Genomic DNA, 26,904 nt, shown 5'->3' with positions numbered 1-26,904 from the left:
GATCACCTGACCTCCTGTAGCGATGGCGCGAAATTTGAATTTCTGTCGGGGACGACGGAGTCTTAGGCTATGATATAGCTGCCAGTAAGTATGTATGAAACTTTATTGTAACATAACAATATCTTTTTACATATTTATGAATGATTATTTGAAAATATTTGTTATTGAAAAGTAACTCGATTCGACACAATTTAAGTATTAGTTTTTCGGATTAGAACGTTCTAATTAGTCCTGTATTATGACGTCACGACATCTTGACTTTCTTTACCTATTGTAAATAATTGCTAATACTCAACTTTCTTGCAGAACAGTTTTACCAGTTATTCCATGCAGATTTGTTTCGTTATTCATGTACTTGTTATAATTGTATTGCGATATATATCTATTATCTACTTTTTTGTGATTATTAAGATGTTTTACTGCCGGCTTATCGCCATAGTGTGCCACAGTCGTTTTCAGTCCCTGGGCCTCTGTCTGTTTCGCACCATAAGAAATCATGGGGCCGAATTTGCAATGACCAGAAAGATGTTAAAAGAGGAAAGTTAGCATTGAGGGGCAATATGTTTTGATCGGGGGGGGGGGGGGGGGGGGGGGGGGGGGAAATACAAATTTTATTCAATAAGCTAGCTTGTACAAATACTTGATTACAAAAACTTGAATTGACAACTAAGCAGCATACCTACATGGGGGTTTTCAGAGACAGTGCAAGCACGTTTTTTGGGCAATACCTTTTCTGTAACGAAACACTCGTATCAAACGAGATTTTGCTATAGTGCATTACACCCAGTGCCCTATTTATAATCGTGAATCAAACAAATCATAAAGAAACGACACTTGTACTTGACAAGAGACAAAAACTCCATTAGCCAAAAATGGCTACGAACAACGAGCTAAAAAGCTCCACGCTTTCCTCTCCCTCCACTTCCACTGCCACACCCTGTCCTTACTTCCTTCCTTCACCTACCCTTCTCTCTCTCTCTCTCCTCTCTCGTCTCCTCTCTCTCTCGTCTCCCTCGTCTCTTCTCTCTCTCTGTTGGCCAAGTTTGGTGTGGTTTCACTCCTCCAAACTGGGTAAAGACTTACACAAAGCGTGGAATTAGTGAAATTAGGCTATGTATTAGAAGTATATGTATACATAAATATTTAAAAGCATTTTATCATTATTGCATTACTATGACAACTAGAATTCATGGAATAACAGTATATATAATGCATCGTTATGGTGTGAAGGTCCACAAATGTGGCTACACACGATATTTTGCCATTCTTAGCATGCAACATTAAAGGTACACTTATTTCTGGCATACAGTTATTAAGAAATCAAAATACTAATTGACTTAAATCAATGACAGTGCTTCGCAAAAAAAAAAACCTTATAATCCAGTTTATTTTGATTCCTTTTTTATCCCGTATTCTGTTCCTCTATGGTTTTCGGCAGCCAGAGTACGCCAAGGTTAAAAACTTGGATTGTACCTACTTTAGAAATATGTTGTATCTTTTTGGGGGTAATTTGGTGCAAAAAAGGGATAAAGACTGATTAATTACATTTTTAATAAGTTAAACTAAATACGAGTAAAGTAAGCAATTTAGGGAATAAAACTTTCCCAGTGTCGTCGTCCCTGCTGTTCGTACTGTGTTTATGTGCGCGCGCTAGGAACCAGGACAGCAACCGTGTTTTAAGTGCAATGTGAGTGATTGATACCAAAATGTGTATAATAACAATCAAATAAGTCCGTTGGGGAGTTTCAGTGTGAGGCAGTAGGATAAAAACCACCGCTTACAAGGTAAAAATGAATTCAGTTTCAAACCATGAACCCAGGAATACAAGTTTCATACTTTCACTAATATAGGCAACAAAATGTTGTTTTATTGGCTGATTACAACGGCAATCTTGATTAAGATCATAAACTTACTATATACGCTAACATTATTCAAATAAGTGCTGGGAAAGATGGTGTCCGTCACTGAACCAAACCTGCCATCCACACGGTAGCCGCCATATTGGATTTTCAAAACCTGCCTTGAAACATATTTTACGAAGAGCGTCACATGCTTATTTTAGTTCGTATGGAGCTTTCATATATCACATTATGTTTGAACGAAACTTCAATCTTTTGAATGGTATGCTTAGAGTTGTATTGATTCTTGTTTCATCAATTAAATATCGAGTAATAAGACACTTCCAGCCGTGATAAGTGTTGGTAGTCAGTGATGTTTTACCCTATTTAATTGGTGAACAAGAATACCATTACCACTCTAAAGCATACCATTCAAAAGATTGACGTTTTCGTCAACATAATTGATATATGAAAGCCCCATACGTACTAAAATAAGCATGTGAACACTCTCTTACGTAAAATAATGTTTTCAAGGCAGTTTTGAAATCCAATATGGCGGCGACTTAGTGGCCTGGCCGTCTATTCACAGACCGCCACCATATTTTCACAGCCTTTTCCCAGCACTTCTTTTGAACAATGTTAGCATATATATGTAAACATTTATGATCTTACTCAAATTGCAGTGTATCAGCACAGATAAAACCACTTTTGTTTGCTATGGTAGTGAACGTATGAAACTTGTTATTCCCGGGGTCATGGTTTTTGAACTGAATTCATTTTTACCTTGTAATCGGTGGTTTTGAATCCTTCCTGCCATCACAACTGCACTCCACAGTGCTTATTTGATTGTTATTAGACACATTTTGGTCTTAATTCCACTCCACATTGGCACTTGAACCACGTTTGCTGTTCTGTTCTAAGCGCTCACAGTCCACAAACACACTTACGAGCAGCAGACCGACAACACTGATTATGGGTGCAAGCTTTTTCCCTTAATTGTTTACTTTACTCATTATTTGTTTAACTTTACTTTCAAAATGTTTATTTAATTCCTGTCTATTATCCCTTTTTTGCACCAAACTAACCCCGAAAAATAGCAAATATTTCGGATGTATACTTACGAGCGACGCCAGGAAAAATACTCATCGTTGCCCAATCTATTGGAGCGTCAACAATATTGCCGATGCATTTAAAACTGTTTCCAGGAATTCTAGTTGTTTCTGGTTTTTGTGTAAGTCTCATACCCATTTGGAGGGTAATCACATTACCAATTGACAACACTGATAACAATTGAAAGAGCGCAAACGCCACAAAAGAATGACGTAGCCCTCTTTCGATAAGTGCTGTTAGAGGTCGGGGTTTTGATTGGTTTTGTGATGAAAGTGCCACAGCATGCTATGGATATACAAGTGGTGTGGCGGATTTAGCATACAGGGAAATGGGAAATTTATTGACACAAGTGACTCCGCAAACATTGAGAGGGCGTCAATCTTCTAAATATTTCGAGTTGTAAGTAAAAATTTCGAAAGCGTTTTGGTGAAATTTGCACTGCGTTGGCCACCCTTTTCACTAACCTCTGTTTTAAAATGCTTTAAATTTGGCGCTTAATTTCTAACTTTGGAGAAAATACTTACTTTTCGAAAGGGAGAGTAAGGTCTTTAGCTCCGTCTCTCACCAACAACAAGTCGCAACTGATACCCATCTCTGGTGTCAGGACGCGTTATAAGTATTTTTTCGGAGGGTGGCCTGCTGTGACCGTTGGTGTGTTGAGCCAGTCCATGCGGTTGTTTACCCCAAATGTGACATACTAGTAGGTCCTAAGGTTAGCTCAAGCCACCTAATGAAGTATAGCCAAGCCTAGGGGTACTTTAACATGTTTAGCCCCCCTTCGAAGGCAATGCTTCAGCCTATCCTTGGTAGGCCTAGCCTATGGGCTAGCTACATGGAGCAAATGCAGTGTAAAGGGTCAAAGCTACTGTAGGCCTCAATAGAAGGCATTTCAGGAAGAATCTGACCTGATCAGACTTATCTTAATCTAACCTAACATTAGATGTATGCCGTACCCCGATCTGGCTGGGACTTTGCCCCTCCTCCCCCGCCCCCAATTTGCATGTGACGCAGGCTACCTTAATAAAGTTTAGCCTAGCCTAGGCCTACTAAAAATGTATCGTCCCTAGTTCTATGACAATACTCAAGATTATCTTAAGTATAGGCAATGCATGGGCCTAGGCCTACTAAAAAAGGTTTTGTCCCTTAGTTCTATGACAATACTCAAGAGTATCTTAAGTATAGGCAATGCATGGGCGATAGTTTTGTAATTCCTAGTTAGGTACCAAAACCATACATATTTCCAGCTGGTTATCATGTGTTTTATGCTCTATGATTTTCTAGGCAAGCCTGCTAGGGCCTATTGTTTAAATGTTTAATCCTTCCTGTTATATTCAACAATTCAACTGGACCCCAGTTGAAAACATGTTTTTAGGGTGCAGGGAAAAAAAAATGAGCGCAGTGTATGAATCTGAAGGGTAGGAAATAATATTAATTAAATCCATAATAAATTAGTTTATGCAGATCAATAGTTATAATAACCAAAAATGTATAAAGCTTAGAAATATGGCAAGTACTGTGGTATTTTGTGCTTTTAATACCATTTTATCAATATTGAAGGTTTTTACTTGGTCTAGTCTCATATGCTTCATATGAAAACCATAGTAAAATGTGTCACAGATTTACTTTTAACAACTTTTCACCAGCAGATGTTACCCTCTTTAACTCTTCAATTTCTCTATTTGATGTTCATGCAAGTGGGGCTCCAGAACTGTGTTTTTGCCCTATGAATTGTTGGCAAATATGGCAGCCTTTGATGAAAAATGAATTTATATTTATCGATCTAAAAGTACACCCAAAGGCATACATTCTAACCAAATTTTATGTGGGTAGGGTTCATTGCCTTATATGTCAGGAATGGCTGTCCATAATCTTCCAAAATGGAATGTTAATTACCTCTTGAAGGTTTACATCTTAATTTAACCTAACCTAAAACCGTGGCATTATTTTTAGCTTAGATTTGATATGGACAGTAGCCTCACCCAAACCGTATACGTAATCTTAATTAGGGTTTATTGCTTCACATGGTCAGCTTGCTTTACTCCACTTTACTCCCCATAACTATCCAAAATATAATTTGATGAAAATGTTAGAGTTTTTAAAACAATTGGACAGGAACTAATTAAATGTTATGGAATTTTTAAAGCTGCACTAATTTATACCATATAAAGTTGGACCTGTAAAAACCAGGAAAATCCTCTTCAAGACACTATAATAATAGTCTTTCATTTATGTTGTGATTGCTCTTGCTTAGTAAATGTTTTCATAGTATATGTATATATTAACACTTATTTTGGCTTTCAGGTTGAGATGGGCATGAAGAATCATGAATTAGTACCAGGGCCTCTGGTAGCTCAGATTGCCAATGTGCGAAGTGGAGGTGTTCACAAGATACTCCGGGAACTTTGTAAACAGCGGCTGTGCGCATATGAGCGTGGCAAACATTGTAAGACTTACTAGTTGTATGGTTTTTACATTTTGTGTACTGTATAGTAAAATTGTAGGATTCATGTGGCTTTGGAGTTGAAGCAGAAACATTGTTGTTTGCAGATTTTTTAGGAAAAAAACAGGTAATTTGTCCTTTTCTCTGTAGAAAAGGTGGTATTATTAAGGTAGGAGGTTGATGTGAGCAGTAGTATTTGGCACCAAAGTACTGCTCATGTCAATCTCAAGAAGTATAAGATAGGATAAAATCCTGAATGCTGACATCAAGTGGAAGTAGACTACATTTTTGTTGAACTGATTTTATTTAAAAGTGGAAACATGGTCTTGAAAGGGCAACATAGAAAACTGAACCCTTCCAAGCAGTGAGCAAGCACTGTTAAATAAGTTGTGCATAAAAAGATTTACAATTAGTTTACTAAGCATTTTAGGCTTTCAAAAGAACAAAACTGTCACGAACCGAGAGAGGTCCTCTTCAGGTTCGATATTATGATAAACAAAAAAGAATTCAACACCAACAGTTGGAACTGGGGATACGAATATAGAAAGAAACACTAACAGAACAAAGGTTTATTTACAAGCTTACTAACAAAGATAAATGCAGAATAGTGTCTCCTATTTACTACCACAAGTAATCTTACTGCGTGCAAAGCGGGGAACTGTGGGGTAATGAAAGTACTTTTGCCGGCCAGTTTTGCGCGTAGGAGGTCCTATGCCTTCGAGAGCGGTGGCTTTGCACAAGGAGAAACTGTAACTTCTGTCGTCTACTTGACTCGTATTGCAGAAACAACGTATGCTCTTGATGCTTAAAGGGCAGGAACTCCTCAAAACCTCTTGTATAACGTTTCTTCTCTGAAGTCTTGCTCTACGTCTAAATGCCTCTGTCGTCCACTCCCGGACGACTTGACCAGATCCCTATTAAACTCTCGAGCGCCTTTTCCTCTCTGATCCTTCGTCTGTTCTTTCTTCTCTTATCTCTCTCTGATGATCTCTGATCTCTGCTGTGGGCGCTCACCGATAAATCTGAATCTGTGAATCTTAAATGATGATTCTCTCGTTTCTCCACTTAGGATCGGTCGTATTTACAAGGCATTCTGGGGGCGGGGCTTACCAGCGAACGTCACAGACTCCCGAGACGACAGGAACAATTTAGAAGAATCTAGACGAAGTATTGCATCAGAAATCGTGGCGTTCCTCACGTCACGTCGGCGCCTGTCTAAGTTCCACAACACTCAAGCCGATTCTAGAACCATCATGAGAACAGGCGCTTCCAACACATGTGCGAAAGCCTCCGTGCTGCAGAACTTCTCGAAGATGCGTTTTCCTTTCCTTTAACTCGTAATTCTGTGCTATAAAGCAATTACCATGACAAGAACAAAAATTTGGAAGAGCAGATACAATATCAGTCACAACTGATATGGTAGTCAGATCAGAAACCTTCAAATTGTGATTGGTATTTTAAAGGTATAATATTGGAGTTTAGCAGGTCGTCCCCAATTCTACTTTCACAAAATCCTCCATAAAGTTGAAGGTGATTCGTATATGAGGGTGTACACAAGCCCAGAGGGGAGGTGTTTAGATATAAATATAGATTAAGATAGGTTGCACCAGAAGCCATCTAGTCAGACCCAATATGATGGATGTAAGTGACAAATGAAAGGGAAAATAGAGTAGGATGCTTTGATGAGGCAAGGGTAGAAGTGAAGGAAGCTTGTCTATGTTTACAGAGAGAAGGGAAAGTAACTGCCATCCCATTAGGTAATACTGAGGCGAGTAAGTTTTCAAAGAGCTGCAGATGGGTATGAGAAAGGTAATCTGAAGGAAGAGACAAGAAGACAAAGTGTAAATTGTCCCTTCAAACTGTCATAAACAGCATTTATGGAAAGCATTATACAAGAAAATGTGATGAGATTTTTGTGTAAATTGCATTATTATAAACTTAGGAAGCACTTATTAATTAATAATTTTGTGATAACCAAAATATAACTGCCTTTATAAGAAGAATGAATACAAAAATGATAGAAACTTGATAGATTAAAATGAAGTTTGTTCCGACACGGCATACAAACCTTCGGTCCTTTTACAATAGGAAGGTACTAGCGGCAGCTGGATAGGTCGTAAGCTTTCGAACAAGGGGTTCGGTAGTTAACTGCTTGTCCGACAGGCGCGCGCGCGCGCGACTGGTAGGTAAAAACAAACCACTTTTGCTTTCGGCCTGCTGGCGTCGTGGACGTGTATCATCGCTCTCTGCCCGCTTTATCGTCGTTGCTTTCGCATGGTTGTGTTTTTCTTTTCTATTTATCAGTGAAACTGAATTGTAAGTACAATCATTTCATATTTATTTCCATTGAATTCAATTGTGAATTAAAGGATCTTGGTTTCACCACGCCCTCCGATTACCCGAGTGCCGGGACTGAAGGGCGTAAGTGCGGGAATTCATTTTCCCAGAATGATCCTCGTATTGTGTATGTGCGGTGCCGAGGGAGGGAGAGCGAATCGCTTCCGAGAGTATATTTTGGTTGGAAATGCCCTGTAGATGAAAATCGTAAGTAAGTGCTCTTTTCATTTATTTATGACCCTGTATGCTCGTGCCGAGGCGGAATGAGGCGCGGGCGTCCGGAGCGTATATTGCGGTGTATAGGATGGAATCGCAAGTAAGTCTTTTTCATTTATATTTTTTTTTTTGACCGTATCTCGTTCCGAGCGATGCTCGGCGGAAACTATTTCGTATGGAAGGATCGCAAGTACAGTATTTCTTTTTTCATTTTCTATTTATTTTGATTGTAGCAATACTCATTTTGGATCAGTTTCGAGCTTACCCGGAAATTGATCTTTTCCCCTTTTTATTTGAATGAAGTGAAATCGCAAGTGCAGTTCTTTCATTTTCATATTTTATTGAGATTGCATTGTTTACTGGATCAATGTTTCCGCTATTTACCGGAATTGATCCTTCCCCTTTTTATTTGTATGAAGTGAATCGCAAGCGCAGTATTCTTTTTTCATTTTCATATATATATTGATTGCATCAATTCATTATGGATCAAGGTTTCCATAAACCTTGATCCATAAAGGTAAGGAATGGAATCCTTTTACCCTTGCGCTCGGTACCGAGGGCGCAAATGCGCTCGATCCGAGCCCTTATTCATTGTGAAGTAAATCGTAATGCAAGATTCTTTTTCATTTTATTCTTTTATTATTGATTGCATCAATATTTATTTGGTTCAAGTTCCGCTCAGTCAGGGAATTGATCCTTATGCCCTTGCATTCGGGCCGATGGCACGATTGCTCTCCGGGCTCTTATATTATTGTTGGGTACATGGGTGCTGTGCGGGGGTGGGGGAACGAGAACCCCCCCCCGCTCAGCTCCCACAGATGGCCCACCCCTTCCCCCTTGGAGGGGGGGAGGTTACCGGCGTTCTTCTCCTCGCTCCGATCCGTCGAGCGCGGGGGCAGGGCGCTCGGTGCCCGATGTACAATTGTATTCGGGGGTCTTCCACTCGTTCGGAGAGGGAATCACCCACCCCCCCGCGCGAGGGGACTTCCCCCACTAATCGCTACTACTGTTATTTCCGCAGGTGCTACTGCCACGAGGGTGGACCTTGGTGAGGTATGGGCGTCCTTCGATTTGCAGGGCGTGCTAGTGTCCAGGGGCTGCGGTTCTATGTCTGGGCCTACTGCGGTCACCCATGGAGTGGTGACCACGCTCCAGGTGACGACGTCCCTCCCTCACCTAGTGTAATCACCTCACGTGGTAACAGTCTTGCCTACAGCCGCTGTGAAGTGCCGTTCGCCGTACCGAGAGGGGGCGTGCCGCCGCCGCTCGTGGTTGCCGCGCTGCAGCGACACACTTCCGCTGCCCTAGAGCTCGCCCTGGACCTGCCGCCGGTACCAGGATGTTGCTGGCTGCTGCTCCACTTCCTGTGTTCCCGGTGCTGCCTGCCGTACCTGCGATTCTGGGCTGACTGTCCATGCAGTTGCTGCGCTGGCTGTCCCTGCCGTTGCTGCGCTGGCTGTCCCTGCCGTTGCTGCGCTGGCGGTCCTACCGATGCTGTGCTGGCTGTGCCTGCTGTTCCTGAGATGCCCATACTGCTGATGCGTCCCTGTTCGTGGTGGTACTACCCCAGACTTTGGTCTGTCTGTACAGGTGCGTCCTGGGCCCTGTAGCTTCGGCTACAGCAGCAGGCTCCGCCCTAGATAGCAGATCTTACGTGTCCTGAGGAAGCTGACGAAGAAGAGGAGGAAGTCGTCGTCGTCGTCGTCTTCATCTTCTTCATCCGTCGTCGGCTGCCGCTCTTCCCCTTCGACTTCTAAGGCTTCACAGCCGAGGAAGAAGAAGGTTGCCTCCTTCCTCCTAAGAAGTCTCCCTCGGGAGCTTCTCGGGACCACCCGTCTCACCTCAGTGGGACGGGAGGGTTCCTTCCGCTGGTCCTCCTGCTCCTTCGGGAGCGGGGCCCGTCTCTTCTTCCGCAAGGAAGAAGACTACGGGGACCAGAGGGGGCGGGGGTACCGGTACTAACACCGGTACTTCCTCGCCTGGTGTCAGTGGTTCTGCCACTGCATCAGGGTCCGTCTCGGCCTCTCGTTCGCGGGAGGTACCGAGTGTACGGTCGCCTACCAGCGACCGTGCAGCCAGGAACCAGACCTCTGAGTCCGCTCAGCGTCAGGTTCACGGCACGGGCGGAAGACTGGTGACAGCCGCTCACGCGACTCTCACCAGACCAGCTATCACTCTCGCGGCGAACAGCTGGCTACCCGGGGACGTGACGGTCCACGACGGCCACGGGCTGAGGCTGGGAAGAGGTCCTCCCGTTCGCCGGTGCCAGCCACGGCTGGAACCAGCGACGTGACGTGCCGTGAGGAAAAGCACCGGTCTCACTGTGACAGTGGAGCCTGCAGGTCGCCTGACCGTCGCTCTCACAGAGAGCGATCGGGTATGGCAACCAGCACCAGCTCTTCTGACACTCGAGATCGGGGCCGCTGTGGCTCAGTCCAGCCGTTCTCCACAGCGAGACGGTTTCGACCAGGCCTAGCAGCTCGATCGCCACCACGGGTTGACGATCGCCTGCAGCCCCTCCAAGCCTGCTGGTTCTGCCAGCGAGCAACGAGGGAGCGTCAGGCGTCTGCCTCTCCCGTACCTTCAACCTCCTCGGGTTACACGGGGAGAGCGAGGTATTGAGGAGTGATCGTGAGGGGTGCGCCCCTCACGATCCCACCACGACGCCCTACGTGCCAGGCACGGTTCTTGGACCGGCCAGGACGTATGCGCAAGATGGATGGGGAAGACCGAGAGGGACTGTCGCTGTTCCCCCTTCTTAGGAGGAAGGTTCTCGGAATATGCTCTTGTTCGAAGGGCATTAACGGTCCCACTCTGCAAGATGCTGTGACTTCCGAGATCCAGAGGAACTTTGCCGAGGTTATGGCGCTGATTCGTCAGCACAACGACCTCGGGGAAGGATCGCCGCTCCCACCAGCAGAGCCACGTCTCGGCTCGAGTCGTTTTGGGGCCCGAGAGGGAACCCAAATCGACGGTGGGTCTGCCGCGATCGGAGCTTGCCGACTGTGTTGAACCAGGTAGTCTCTCGTCTCCGGACAAGAAGGCTCTCTCAGTTCTGGCCCGGTCGAACAAGCTACTTCACCTCCTCTACTGCGACAGAGGCGTTTCTACGTGTCTTCGGACACCGTATTTGAATACCCCTTCGGTCCTCCTGAGAGTTTCGACCTCGAGAGGACTGGAATGAGTCGGAGGACGGTATCGGCTCTCTCCTGTCAGGTGTCGATCAGCCCCACCCAGACGACGTTCACAGTGGCGGCAGATCCTTACCTACAGTATGAGTTCGTAACCCTCCTCGGGGAAAACGTTTTCTCCTGACGATACGTTTTCCCAGGCTCTGAGAGGCCATCGCCGTAAGGCGATGGCTGCTCCTTCTTCTCCAACTGCTAGTTCCGCTGGGAAGGCGAGCCAGTATCCATTCCTCCCCCATTCCCTCTCTCCTTACGGCTACGAGGGAAAGGGGAGGGATCCTACAGAGATTTCTCTGTAAGATCCACGTTAGGGGCTGCGCTACCGGGGGGACCTTCGGGTCCTACCTGACGTAAGCCCCGGTCGTTGAGGAGGGATCCTGCCCCTTTCTCGATTTCTACGGGAATCGAGAGGACCACCAGCCGATATCGTTTGACGAATTCGGTGGGTTTCGCAGAGTGCTTAGAATTTTTCTTCACGGAATTTCTAGCGCACTCAGAGTGTTCGAGTTTTTTACGATCTCCAAACACTTAGGCGAGACCACGGTCCAAAGTGAGCGAGAATCCCCGATAATTGTTACGATAATCGGGAACCTCGCTTATGCTCGAATTCCTGTAATTTCTAGCATTTGGAAGAAGACTGCTGCTGAAAGAAGAGTATCTCACAGTAGGCGATTAACCTGGAATAGAGAAGAACGGACGGGGAACTTCCAGTTTGGCTTGAACTATCGTTCTTCGGTATTCTGTTCACATTGAAGCTTTCCTTTGGGAAAGACTTCTCCTTCACTCTCTTGACTAGAGAACGAAGGCGGTCGATCTCCAATCCTTATTCTCATTCCTCGAGGGGAAAAGAATTTAGGATGGAGGTCGTTGTACAGAACCTACAAATATACTACGATATTATTACCCTCGCGACATGATTCTTGTAAACAGTTGAATTGTCCGGGGGGTAGGCGCATACCGTAGTTAACTCTACGGTTTGTGACCGAGACGAATTGTATCTTAATTGAACTGCAACTCGGGGTTGCCTGCAACCTCCCAGCAGTTATCAGTTTCGATTTTAGATACTTGGTATTGTCATGACAACACCAAATCAGCTTTTGTATTTACCGAAATCCGTTTCGTTTAAATATAATTGCTCGAGCGTATTCTTTATGCTCGATGGTTCTAGCCGAACGCATTCCTTCGTGGAATAATGGATTAACTGGCAACTCAGGATGACGAGTCACCGAGCTACTGCGTATTGAACTGCCTGTTAGCGGCTCAGTATCAGCTAGGTCTCGGAGATGTCACGGTCGGTTACGTCTCTCTCTCCCCTGGTTGATTGACTACCGAACCGTATCTCTGCCCAACAATCATGGACTTAGGTCTCTGATTAACGGGGATTCTCGCAATAATGAAGGACCATCTACTGCTGTGACGCTTGATTTCATCGCCTTCGACATTGCGAGAATTTTCAACAGAGATATCTCTTGGACTCTTCATCTTTCTGTTTACCGGCACGGTAACAGAAGTCTGTACTAGTCAACCGCTGCATCGCACCGCGATAATGCGAATGATTTTTGCAGACATCTGAGTTTGTCTTCAAAATATCTCGTATTCGTAGGTGTGCAATTATTCATTGCTCGCCCCGAATTAACAGATATGTCAGAAGACATCGCCTATTCTCCGACCTGACAGCTCTACTTCCAAATGTCAGCCCATGAGAAGCAGTTCTTCAGGCAGTATTTCCCTGTCTTCATTACTGAAAAGCGCTCCGCTTTTATTGCAACTACGATCCTCACCGGACAGCAATGAATAGCGGTTAGCGTTCTCAGTCTTTGTAGCACACCGGTTCAGAATCTGAGAATCCTTCCACTCGGTTCAGCTGCGAAGACGTAGGTTGCCATTTTCTGTACACCTTGCGTTCTTCAACGACACATAGTGTTTGTTTCTCCTTAGCCGAGAATCAACTATACTATGAGATATCTTGCCATCAAGGACCTCGGTCTCTTAGAAGGCAATTGACTTTCGCCTTGTGGGCACATGCCTTAAGAGAGTCCATCACCTTGCCTTCTGGCATCGGGTGACGAACAAATTATTTGTTTAGTCTCTTGGCAGAACCCTTTTTAAGGCGAAGGTCACGTGACTTGCCTCGGGTGCCTGGACACTTGCCTCCTACCGAACGCAGTCAGTCGGCAGCTGTCAGAGCGCCCAAGTCTGTTACGAACTTCGCTGTGGACTTAGTTCGGTTGTTCCATAACAATCGTTTCTTCGTTCTCCTAAACGGCTTGTCACAGTACCATACCATCGACACCCAACCATTGAGTGTCGGTGTCCTATCCACTACCGAGAAGAAACAACTTCGCTGCAGACGGATAGACCCAGTATTTGTACAGGACATCACCGAAGTCGAGAAGAGGGTTAGGTCATACGACCATTCCCTTCTTTTCCTCTGAGGTAATGCATGACTTTTCCTGCGAAGTCAAGCATCCAGGGGATGGGGATTCGTGACGCTCGATTTCGTACCGAATTCGTAGCGAAGACTCTGAACCCTTCGGTTCCTGACGATCGGTTAGAGTCCTTCAATCAATCCCCTATAATGGACTTCACCGCCTTCGATGCGAAGGAGATGCTGCTTTGTCCTGTGAAAGCGCGACCGCGCTTTCTGAAGAAACTCGACATCCCAGGATGAGTGTTGAAGACTCTTCGTCAGCACCAAGATGACCTAGAAGTACACTCCCTCGAGTTACACAAGAACTTCTCCATGGCGCAGGTACTGAAGGGAGGGGTCTGGTACAACCAGACCACCGGCACCTCCTTCTACCTTTGGATATTGCCCACAGGTCCTTGGATCGTTTCCTTAGGACCCGTGGTGGCTGCTCAACACGTTGTCTAGCTAACCCAGACCTAGCAGGCTGAACAGCATCGAGTCCTGGTGTGACTGTAAGAATAGATAAGTGAATGAGAGAGTGACTGGCTTCTCTTCCTATCTTTTTTCTCCCCCTCTCACCTGTGGGTAGAGGGATACGGTCATCACCTTGCTGGATAAGGACGAGATGCCGGTGAGTACTCGACAGAGCCCCATCCTATCCCTTTCACTAGGGATGGGAGCGAATATCCACCACTTCCTCCTACAAGGGGGGGAAGTGGATGCCAACAAGAGACAAACCATAACTTTATGTTGCCTCTTGCAAATAGGAACTTGTTCTGTTTGCTGGTACGAAGAGATACGCTTGCCTCTCTCTTAGTACTTGGTCCAGAGGTCTGACCATTGATCCTGCGGTGCACACCCCGATCAATCGGACAGAGGCTTGGATCCCTCCCTCGCTCTTACGACCAGGGAGGCATTCCAAGGTTGGGCGAACACCAGTCTGTTCACAAAAGACTCAGATTCCTCCCACCAAGAAGTGAGTGTCTATTGTAAAAGGACCGAAGGTTTGTATGCCGTGTCGGAACAAATGACAATTTGTCCAAAATTGCATTTTTCCTAACTATACAAACCTGAGGTCCTTTTACACATAGCCCCACCTCATGCTACCCTCACTCTGCCAGTGTTTGCTTGGGCCAAAAGCAAAAGTGATTTGTTTACCTACAGTCGCGCGCGCGCGCGCCTGTCGGGGAGGACAAGCGTAACTACCGAACCCCTTGTTCGAAAGCTTACGACCTATCCAGCTGCCGCTAGTACCTTCCTATTGTAAAAGGACCTCAGGTTTGTATAGTTAGGAAAAATGCAATTTTGGACAAATTGTCATTTTTATGATAAAACAAAGTTTAATGTATACTTACCTGGCAGGTATATATATAGCTATATTCTTTGTTCCACTGGCAGAAATTTTCAAAACTTGCGGCAAACGCTAGTAACCTATTAGTAGTCCCGGTAACCACCACCCCGTTCCCGTCCCATTTACGTCAGATTTTCTCTGAACCCTGTCTCCTGAGGGGAGGAGGGTGGGAATTTAATTATATATACCTGCCAGGTAAGTATACATTAAACTTTGTTTTATCATAAAAACTTCATTTTAATGTATAACACTTACCTGGCAGGTACTATATATATAGCTGATTGACACATTTGGAGGTGGGTCAAAGACAGTAACATTGTTAGAGTTCAAATAATTAAACATCATTATATCACCCTAGGTTCCTTACCTGCTAAGGTAGCTGACTTTATAGGTCCTGCCTCTGAGCCTGCTTAAACCTTAGGAGCTCTCAACTAGGAAGTGTCCTGTATGTTGAAGAAGCTAAGACCGGGTCTGACAACTGGCGTGACCAATGTGTTGACAGAAACCCCAAAGCCCTCTTATGCCACGTCATTCAAGCTAGGAATTGTTAATTCACCTGAACTACACACACACCACACAAAGAAAACTACTAAAAAGACTGAAGAAGGAACAATCCCTTCTCAGACGACCACAAAAAACACATCACCTGATAAAAAATTACCTAGCATATTAGAAGGTTATGGGGTGGTAACTCCTTTGCCCAATACTGTACCAGAGGACACGTACGGACCCAACGTCTGACAGTTGTCAAAGGTTGTCTTAATATTTCTGAGATAATGAGACGCAAATACTGAATTCGTCCTCCAAAACGTAGTCTCAATATAATCTCTTTGAGGGCTAAATTCTTCTTAAATGCCAAGGACGTCGCTACTGCCCTGACTTCGTGAGCCTTAACTTTCAGAACTCCGAAATTCTGTTCTTGGCAAAGCATATGCGCTTCTCTAATAAGTTCTCTCATAAAGAAAGCTAGAGCATTCTTTGTCATGGGCCTACTGGGGTCTTTGACTGAACACCAAAGAGAATCAGATGTCCCTCTGATACCTCTTGTTCTTTCAATATAAAAGCGTAAAGCTCTCACTGGGCAGAGAACTCTTTCCTGTTCATGCCCCACTAGATCAGACAGACCCAAGACATCAAAGGATCTTGGCCAAGGATTAGAAGGGTTCTCATTCTTGGCCAAAAAGCCTTCCTGGAAAGTACACACTGCATTGCCATGTCTCCAGCCCACTGTCTTAGATATGGCCTGAAGCTCACTAGCTCTTTTAGCCGTTGCCAAGGCGACTGAAAAGATAACCTTCTTTGAGACATCTCTTAAAGAGGCTTTATCTAAAGGTTCAAACTTACTAGAAGTTAGATGCTTCAAAACGACGTCCAGATTCCAAGCAGGGGGTCTGCATTGAGGCTGTTTCTTGGTTCCAAATGATCTAACAAGATCTCTAAGATCCAGATTATTAGAAATATCCAGACCTCTGTGTCTGAACACCGAGGTCAACATACTCCTATAACCCTTAATCGTAGAAATCGACAATCCTACCTCCTTCCTTAAATAAAGGAGGAAGTCTGCGATTTGGGTCACAGAAGTACTGGATGAAGACACATTCCTCTTCTTACACCACATCCGGAAGGTCTCCCACTTCGACTGGTACACCATAATTGTGGAGGTTCTTCTAGCTCTAGCCACTGCACTGGCCACCTCTCTAGAATATCCCCTCGCTCTGACAAGACTTACGATAGTCTGAACGCAGTCAGACCCAGAGCGAGGGTATTCTTGTGAAACCTGTCGAAGTGGGGTTGTCTGAGTAAAGCTACTCTTAGGGGCAGTGTTCTTGATGTATCCACTGTCCATTCCAGTACCTCTGTGAACCAACTTTGGGCCGGCCAATACGGAGCTATTAGAGTCAGCCTCGTTCCTTGACTGTGAACTTTTTCATCACTTTCCCCAAGACCTTGAATGGAGGAAAAGCGTAAGCGTCCAGGCCTGTCAAATCCATCAGGAAGGCATCCACTGCAACTGCTTCCTGGTCTGGAACTGGAGAACAGTACTAGTTTGGTAGTCTTTTTGTTTTGGCTGTTGCAGAAAGATCCACTACTGGACGGCCCCACAATTTCCACAGGCTCTGGCATACCTCTAGATGCAACATCCACTCTGTCGGAAGAAGTTGCCCTTCCCTGCTCAACAGGTCCGCTCTGACATTCTTCTCCCCCTGAATGAACCTGGTGAGCAGAGAAACGTTTTCCTTTTCCGCCCAAAGCAGAACTTTTTTCACCAGGAAATGAATGCGTCCCTCCTTGCTTGCGGATGTATGCCAGAGCCGTGGTGTTGTCCGAGTTGATCTGCACTGTCTTGTCGCGTACCAACTCCCTGAAAGACTTCAAGGCCAAGAAAATCGCCATCAGTTCCTTCCTGTTTATGTGCCAGTTCGCTTCGTTTTTGTTCCAAAGACCCGACACCTCTTGAGGGCCTAGTGTCGCTCCCCAACCTGCGTCCGACGCGTCGGAGAACAAGATGAGGTCTGGGTTCTTCTGCTGGAGCGACATACCCTCTGCTAACCTGCCTGTCGTTAGCCACCAACTCAATTCCTCCTTCACCTTGGTCGGAATTTGAAACTGGAAGGAATCCGGTTGCGATTTTCTTGGCCATGCTTCTTTCAGGAAAAACTGTAACGGTTTCATGTGAAGCCTTCCTAGAGAAATGAACCTCTCTAGCGAAGAGAGTGTGCCCAGTAAACTCATCCACTCTCTTGCTGAGCATTGGTCTTTCTCTAGAAAGTCCTGCACCTTCCGAAGGCATAGGGCTTGTCTGTCAGGGGACGGAAAAACCCGAAAAGTCGCTGACGATATCAGAATCCCCAAATAGACTGTCTGTTGATTGGGGTTCAGCTGAGACTTTTCTAGGTTCACCAAAAGACCCAATTCTTTTGCCAAATTTAACGTCTGTCTTAGGTCCTCCAGACATTGACGTCTTGACTGGGATCTTATCAGCCAGTCGTCCAAGTAAAAAGATACTCTGATCCCTAGTAAGTGTAACCATCTTGCCACGTTGGACATCATCCTCGTGAACACTTGGAGGGCCGTGCAAAGGCCGAAGCACAGGGCCTTGAATTGAAAGACCCTGTTCTGGATCACGAACCTTAGGTACTTCCTGCTTCTTGGATGAATTGGAATATGGAAGTACGCATCTTGTAGATCCAGGGTAACCATCCAGTCTCCCCTGGACGTACCGCTGCCAGTACTGACTCGTTCGTCTCCATGGTAAATTTGGTTTTCTCCACGAACACGTTTAGTTGACTTACGTCCAGTACTGGTCTCCAACCTCCCGAGGATTTCGCAACCAGGAAGAGCCGATTGTAAAACCCCGGAGATTCGTGATCCAGAAAGATTCTATAGCTCCTTTCTCTAGCATGGAAAGGACTTGATCCCACAGCGCCTTCTCTTTCACTAAATCGTTGTAATGTGCCCCTAGGGCTCTCAGAGATGTTAAGAGAGGAGGCTTCCTTAAGAAGGGGATTTTGTAGCCTTCTTGAGCTACACTGATGGCCCAGGGATCTGCCTTCCTGTTTTGCCAGACTTCCCAAAATTCTTGAAGTCTGGCTCCAACTGACATCTGGAGGGCTTGGTTTTCATTGTTTAGTGGTAGACTTAGCTCCTCTTTTAGCCGGCAATCTTTTGCCTCTAAAGGCAGGGCGAGCGAAAGTCCTGCCTCGAAAGGGCTGTTGAGAAGGTCTCGATTCCTTCGGTGCCTTCTTAACCAATTTAGAAGGTAAAAACTTCCTCACTGAAGAGGAGAGGAGATCCTGAGTAGCCTTCTGAGATAGAGCCAGAGCTATATCCCTAATGATCCGAAGGAAACAGTTGGTTCGAAAGCGGTGAAAACATCAACTCCGATTTCTGAGAGTTCGAAACTCCTTTCGATGTAAAAGAGCACAAAAGAGACCTCTTTTTAAGCACTCCTGCTGCGAATAAGGAGGCAAGCTCATTAGCCCCATCTCTAAGAGCTTTGTCCATGCAGGACATAATACTCTTAGGCACTTCCATGTCTTGAGAATTCTCGCTTTCCAATTGTGTTCGCCAATGCTCCCAACGACCAATCGAGGAAGTTGAAGACCTCGAAAGTCCTAAAAATTCCCTTAAAAAGGTGATCAAATTCAGAAGTCCACCAAATCTTGGCAGAGTGTAACGCCTGTCTGCGAGAGCTGTCTACTATACTGGAGAAATCCCCCTGGGAGGAGGCAGGTACTCCCAGGCCAAGACTTTCCCCAGTGGCATACCACACTCCCGACTTCGAGGCTAACTTGGCTGGAGGGAAAGCGAAGGAAGACTTCCCTGCTTCCTTCTTCTCCTTCAGCCAAGTATTCACACGTTGAAGAGCTTTCTTCGCTGAAATAGAGAGTCATCTTGAGGAATGAGGACTTCTTAGGAGTTTTAGTCTTCGAAAACTGCGAAAGGGGAGACAAAGGAGCCGTGGGTTGAAATTCCCCTTCAAAGACCGAAAGAAGACAGGAATTAAGGATCTTATAATCCGATGAAGGTTCCACATTCTTATCTTCAACAAAATCCAAGTCTTCCTCTGCTGAAGAAATGTCCTGCAAATCACTATCGTCATCTTGACGTCCTGCAGACGGATCAACCTCCTGCCGCCTGCGTCCTGAATCCAAAGCAGACGTATCGGCGTCCTGCCGCCTGCGTCCTGCGTCCACCGCCGACGCATCAGCGTCCTGCCGCCTGCGTCCTGCGTCCAACGTAAGAGGCTCAACGTCCTGCGTCTACAGATACGATCTTCTTCCTGCGTCCTACGTCCTGAAACACTACTCGATCGTCCGTCCTAGACATACCAGTGCGTCCTGTATCCTCGGCAAACGAAGAACGAGAAAGAGAAGGTAAACTCTTGTCTTTCGTCCTCTTGGAAGACTTCACGGGGAGGAAATCGTCCTTACGTCTCGAAGAACGTTGAATGGGAGTCTCCCACGAGTTAACGAGAACTGCTAACTTCGACTGCATTTCTCTCAAGAAGTTTCTAGTGCTCTCTTCCTGACGGGCTGCATGCAATGGAGGGGAAGGACGAGTAGGACTGTGACGGAAGGGAGAGCGATCCTGAACTCTACCCGAAGGAGAGAGAAGAGGCGAAGACAAGCAAGACGAAGGAGGCGAATCTCTTGCCAAGACCAAGGGTCGCAAAGGACGTACTGCGTCCTCTTTCGAACGAAAGATCTTCTTCCTCTTGATCGGAACTGCATCCTCATCTTCAGAAGAGGACAAAACCTCCGGACTACTCCATGCCTCTCGAACGCGTGAAGGTCTATCCTGAGCGGTCGATGTCCTGAAAGTCCTCTTGAGGGGACGCGACACCACCGAATACCGTCGTTCCCTGCCTGATGTAGAACCATCAGAGGACGCACACTTCCCAGTTACGCCTTTTCTGTGGCGAACTGCAACAGCCCTGGGACTTAACAACAGGACTGTCTGAAGGGACGCTTGACTGTGACAAAACCCCTCTCGCCTCCCTTCAACTGTCGACATGCCTTCTCCCTTGGGTCTGGGAGCTTGACAGAGGTCTAGGTCTAGGAGCACGAGAGAGACGATCAGACGCCCCCTCCACTACGCTTTCACTCACGTCAAAACCACTGACTTTGTCTGTTAAACGCTGTATCTGGTTGCCCATGGACGCAAGGGCAGCGAACACTTTCACAATTTGTGTATCCTTCGCCTCCTCTGATACAGCAGCGGGCGCAGGAGAAACCTGGGGGGAAGGTTCTACCATCTCTACATTAGAAGGAGCTGGAGAAGAAACACATTCACTCCTTTTACTAGAAGTATTAGACCTTTCACTACGAGAAACAGATCTCCTCACACGACCTTTCTCTAACCTTTCAACATATATTTCGTGAGGATCTTCCACTCCTTCTCTGTTAAATTCTCACATTCTACGCACCTACTCTCCCAAGTACACACAATCTCTCTACATTTCTTGCAAACCGTGTGAGGGTCAACCGAAGCCTTCAGCAACCTCACCTTGCACCCTTCTTTCACACAAACTCTAAACATACCACCTGTATCTGACATATCCAAAGAATAATCAAAAGCGAATGCCAAGCCAACGTTCCGAGTACAATACCAAATAATCCGTCCAAAATCAGCGAAAAGTCGGCAACGAGCTCGAAAATCTTAGCAGGGAACCACCAACAATGTTGATGGTTCGGCTGGCAGAGAAAATCTGACGTAAATTGTGGTTACCTGAACTACTAATAGGTTACTAGCGTTTGCCGCGAGTTTTGAAAATTTCTGCCAGTGGAACAGAGAATATAGCTATATATATACCTGTCAGGTAAGTGTCATACATTATAACCTAAGTTAGCAAAGGAGACCGTATTAAGAATTAATTTTGATATAATAATGAAAAAGTCTTGCCCATTTTTTTGTATTTAGTTTTAATGAAGCTCTTTTTGGAAGTGAAGCATTGTTAGTTGTTACTGAAATATTAGAAGGTTACCTGAAAGACATTTGATGTGATCTTTCATGAAAAGATATTACACGTGTGGATTTTGAGTTTGTGTCACCCTATTAAAGTAATGGCATTTGCTTAGTTGTTAAATGATTTGTATTAATTGCCTTCACTATTATTGTCTACATATTAGGAGGTTTGATTTCAAGCTCAAGGTTGTGTCTTTTGATAATGATAAATTGGATAACACAGCTATTTTTGTGGTCAGTTTTAATTTACAAATTTTTTCCTTATAATTCCAGATGATGGTTATAGGCTGACAAACATGGGTTATGATTATCTTGCCCTTAAGGTATTGGCTTCACGGGATGTCATCGGCTCAGTAGGTAGTCAGATTGGTGTTGGGAAGGAATCTGATATCTATGTGGTTGCAGATAATCAGAGTAATCCTTTGTGCATGAAACTTCATAGGTGAGTATAGATGAAATGATGATACCTTTACTTAACAGTGTCATTTACATCAGTAGTTTAGTGTTTTATGTTAACTTAAACATTAAGCGTTTGAAATGTATCCCCAACATTTTGCTAAGAAGATATAGTAATGATAAAGTGCAGACTTGTACATGTTTTGTCACAAAGTATGTTTCCAGAACCAAAACCTTTGTATCATTCCCTGAGCAATATTTTAATGTAGATTATTATTGTTTCTGACTTTACAGACATTTGGGTTTTTTAATTCAATGATATACTCTTCCAAAGTAGGGCATATAACAAATAGATTTAGTCCAGTATTTGTGGTTCCTCGTTGGACGAGTGGCTTACGTGCTCGTCTACCGATTTGTTAGTCGTGAGTTCAATTCCTTGCTCTGCCATCAAGGAAACAGAAGAATTTGTTTCTGGTGATTAGAAATTCATTTCTTGATATAATATGGTTTGGATCCCACAGTAAGCTGTAGGTCCTGTTGCTAGGTAACCAATTGGTTCCCAGCCTCTTAAAAATACCTAACCCTTCAGGCTAACCGTATGAGAGCTGTTTATCAGCTCAGTGGTCTGGTTAAACTAAGATATACTTAACTTAGTCCAGTATTTGTGGCTTTGGTTTTCATACATTTTAGTTCTTTCATGAAATGTTGAATAGCTGATTGGATTCCACAGGAACCAGTAAAACCAGTAGCTTCATGACTTCTTTTGTGAACGCTGTGTAAGGAAGCATTATAGATTAAAAGAATGTGAAAATGAGAGGAAGCTATGCAGTATAAAGTAAATATTGGAAAGTAGGCTAAACAGTAAAAGTTTTTATGCATGACACTTACCTGGCAGGTATATATATAGCTTATCCTCTTGACGCACTGGCAGAATTTCAAAACTCGCGGCAACCGCTAGTACACTGGTAGTTCAGGTGATGGCCACCCCGTTCCCGTGGCGCTGGTACTTGGAACTATTCCCGTTTTCCTCAGATTTTCTCTGCCAGCTGAACCGGCAACATCGTTGTTGGTTCTCTGATAGAATTTCCTGCTCGTTGACTGACTTTTTGGATATTGGTATCGTATTCACGAAGTTAGCGTGGCAATCGCATTTTGTTTGGATTTTGATTTAGTATGTCTGATTCAGGAAGTATGTTTAGAGTTTGTGTGAAAGAAGGGTGTAAGGTGAGACTGCCGAAATCATCGGTAGATCCACATACTATTTGTAAGAAGTGTCGGGAGTTTGTATGTACGTGGGACAATAGGTGCAATGAATGTCAGTGTCTGAATGAGAAAGAGTGGAAGGCTCTTATGAAGTATGTTGAGAGATTAGAAAAAGATCGGGTTAGAAGATCTGTCTCTAGGAGTGAGAGATCGGGATCTTCGAGAAGCCTTTAATGAATCTTTTTGCATGTGTCTTCTCCAGCTCATTCACATGTAGACGTAGCACCTTCCCCTCAGGTTTCTCCTGCGCCCATTGCTGTATCTGAGGATACTACTGATCCACAAATCGTGAAAGTGTTCGCTGCCCTTGCGTCTATGGGAGATCAAATTAAACGATTAACAGACAAAGTGGAAGTGTTCGGTGACAGTGTTGTGGAGGGGGCGCCTGATCGTCCCTCTCGTGCTCCTAGACCGAGACCTCTGTCAAGCTCCCAGACCCAAGGGAGAAGGCATGTCGACAGTCGAAGGGAGGCGAGAGGGGTTTACTCGCGATCAGTCGTCCCTTCAGGCAGTCCTGTTGCTTCCCAGGCTGCAGCAGTACGCCAGGAAAAAAAGGCGATACTGGGAAGTGCCGTTATTCTTCGGATAGTTCGGCTGTTCAGGAAGGAGTAGGCGTTTCGCGGAAGTATCGCGTCCTCTCAAGAGGTCATACTTTCCGTCCTCATCACAGGATGAAAGGGCTGTTGACCAAGAAGGGTGGAGTAGCCTGAGATTTTTTATCGGAGGATGAAGAATTATACCCTATCAAAAAGGAAGAGGATTCTCGTCAGTTGGAAGTTACTAGCGGTGCGGTGAGAGGTGTTTCTCCGCTTAGAGGAACTCCTCTGCGTAGACCGCAGGTTCGCTCGCCTCTCCGTGTTAGCCCGGTGCGTCCTCGATCTCCTCATCATCAGGAGTCTGTAAGGAAGCGGAGACGAAAGGAAGTTCTGCGGGACATGCAGGAGAGATTAGCAGTGATTGTACAATCATGGGAGAAGCCCGAAACAACCTTTGGTTAGACGTTAAGGACTCGTCTCTCCCGGTTAAGTCCTCCAAGAGGATGCAGGACGTGCAACGCAAGCCAGGACGCAGTGCATCCCTTAAGAAGGACGAAGCAGTGCAGGACGCAGGACGCAAGAGGAAGAGTGATGGACGCATGGTGGACGCATACGTTCAGGAGGACGCAGGACGCAGGCGGCAGCAAGTCGAAACTTTTTCTCGACAAGGAAGAGAGGAGTTTTACAAGGAGACAGCGCCGCATTCGCTCTCTAAGCAGGCTCTGCACAAGGAGTCCGCTGTGGAGAGTCATCAGGATCTTGGTTTTCAAGATATTTCTTCGCAGGAGGAAGATTTGTGGGGAGAGTGCGGAAGAGGACAAGAATGTGGAAGCTCCTTCTTCGGACTACAAGAGACTAACAGAGTGCCTTCTTTCTTTGTTTGAAGGAGATTTTCAACCTGCAGGCCCCGCCCCCATCGCCTTTGTCTCAATTTTCGAAGACGAAGACAGCCAAGAAACTCGTCTTTTTTGAAAATGACTTTGTCTATTTCGGCCAAGAAAGCCCTTCAACGCGTAAATGAGTGAAGGAGGAAGAGAGAAGTCGGGGAAGACTTCTTTTGCCTTTCCTCCGGCCAAGTTGGCTTCTAAGTCTGGTGTTTGGTATGCTACGGGGGAAAGTCTTGGCCTGGGAGTTCCTGCCTCCTCCCAGGGAGACTTTTCCAACATAGTGGGACAGCTCCCGTAGACATGCTTTACATTCAGCCAAAGTGTGGTGGACTTTCGTCAGAGTTCGACCATTTACTCAAAGGTATCTATCGGACTTTTGAGGTGTTTAATTTTCTTGACTGGTCGTGGGGGCCCTGTCTCGGACTTCGGAGATGGAAGATTCGTCAGAATCCGAGTTGCCGAGAAGTTCATGTCCTGTATGGATAAAGCCTTGAGAGATGGAGCTAATGAATTGGCTTCACTTTTTACAGCAGGCGTTTTGAAAGAAAAGACATCTTTTGTGCTCGTTCGCTGCTAAAGGAGTCTCGAACGCGCAAAAGTCGGAGTTGATGTTCTCTCCGCTTTCAGGACAGCTCTTCCCTCAGGATATCATTAAGGACATCTCGCTCTCCCTCACTCAGAAGGATACTCAGGATCTTCTTACGTCTTCTGTAAGGAAGTATTTACCTTTTCTAATGTAATGAAGAAGACCCCGAAGGATACAAAGACATCACAGCAGCCCTTTCGGGGTAGGACTTTTTCCCGACAGCATTTAGAGGGAAAAGAGTTCCAGCCAAAAGAGGTTCGAAAACCTCAAACAAGCAATGAGTCAGAAAAAGTCCTCCAGACTTGTGTGGGGGCCAGACTTTTAGACTTCTGGGAAGTCTGGCAAAGCAAAGGAGCGGATCCTTGGTCTGTAAAGGTAGCGAAAGGAAGGATACAAGATCCCCTTTCTCAAGAAACCACCTCTCGCTACAGCTCCGAGAGGCCCTAGGGGCTCATTACATCGTATTTAGAGAAGAGAGAGGCTCTTTGGCATCAAGTTTGTCAGCATGTTAGAAAAGGGGGCCATAGAACCGGTTCTGGATCACGAATCCCCAGGTTTTTACAACCGTCTGTTTCTAGTACCGAAGTCATCAGGAGGTTGGAGGCCAGTACTGGACGTAAGTCAGCTAAACTTGTTCGTAGAAAAAGACCCAAGTTTACGATGGAGACGAACGATTCAGTACTGGCAGCGGTACGACCAGGGGACTGGATGGTAGCGCTGGACCTTCAGGATGCGTACTTCCATATTCCGATTCACCAAGGTCCAGGAAATATTTGAGATTCGTTGATTCCAGGACAGGATTTATCAATTCAAAGCCCTTTGCTCGGTCTGTGCACGGCTCCTCAAATTTTTACAAGAATGATGTCGAATGTGGCGAAGTGGCTTCATTTGTTAGGAGTCAGAGTCTCTCTCTACCTCGACGATTGGCTCATAAGAGCACAATCAAAACAGCAATGTCTGGAGGACACGAACATCACATTGGAGTTAACTCTCAGCAACTGGGGTTCTGATGGTGAACCTGAAAAAGATCACGGTTGATCCCCTATCAGGAGCTAGTTTATTTGGGGATTCTGATATCCTCAGTGACTTTTCGGGCTTTTCCGTCACCCGAAAGGCAGACCATGTGCCTGCGGAAAGTGCAAGAATTCCTATTGAAAGACCAATGCTCGGCGAGAGAGTGGATGAGCCTGCTGGGGACACTCTCTTCGTTAGAGCGGTTCATTTCACTATAGACTTCACATGAGGCCCTTACAGTTCTTTCTGAACGAAGTCTGGCCAAGAAGATCGCAACCAGATTCCTTCCGGTTTCCAATTCCTTCAAAGATAAAGGAGGAATTAAAGTGGTGGCTAGTTCCGGGGAGGTTGTCAGAGGGTACGTCACTCCAGCAGAGGAACCCAGACCGGATATTATTTTCCGACGCGTCAGACGCAGGCTGGGGAGCGACGCTGGGCCCTCGGAGGAGTCAGGTCTTTGGAACGAAGAGAAAAGGCATGGCACATAAACAGGAAGGAAACTGATGGCGATCTTCTTGGCTCTGAAAGCGTTCAGACCGTGGCATCAGCGCAAAGTGGTGCAGATCAACGCGGGACAATACCACAGCTCTGGCATATATACGAAAACAAGGAGGAACCCCACTCGTTGTCCCTTTGCAACTTGGCGAAGGAGATTCTTCTGTGGTCGCAGAGAGAAAACGTCACCCTGCTCACCAGGTTCATTCAAGGAGAGAAGAACGTCAGAGCGGATCTGTTGAGCAGGGACGGACAAGTGCTTTCCACGGAGTGGATGTTGCATCTTCAAGTATGCCAGAGACTGTGGAAGCTCTGGGGCACACCAGTAGTGGATCTTTTCGCTACCGCAGCGACGAAGAGGTTACCGAA

General features: G+C 45.5%; 1 protein-coding gene across 1 annotated transcript in view; it reads left to right on the top strand.

Annotated features, from left to right (window-relative positions):
- LOC135205802 (uncharacterized) overlaps window positions 1–26,904 on the top strand; it is a 61,755-nt gene that overhangs the window by 27,178 nt on the left and 7,673 nt on the right. Inside the window, exons 2-3 of the mRNA XM_064236957.1 lie at window positions 5,250–5,391; window positions 21,632–21,800. Of these exons, the coding sequence (XP_064093027.1) occupies window positions 5,250–5,391; window positions 21,632–21,800 (311 nt within the window). The remainder of the gene's footprint in view (window positions 1–5,249; window positions 5,392–21,631; window positions 21,801–26,904) is intronic.

Source organism: Macrobrachium nipponense, chromosome 24 (genome assembly GCF_015104395.2).
Source record: "Macrobrachium nipponense isolate FS-2020 chromosome 24, ASM1510439v2, whole genome shotgun sequence".
Classification (NCBI taxonomy): domain Eukaryota; kingdom Metazoa; phylum Arthropoda; class Malacostraca; order Decapoda; family Palaemonidae; genus Macrobrachium; species Macrobrachium nipponense.
Note: the sequence above shows the minus strand (reverse complement) of the source record. Positions and strands in the feature narration are given on the sequence as shown.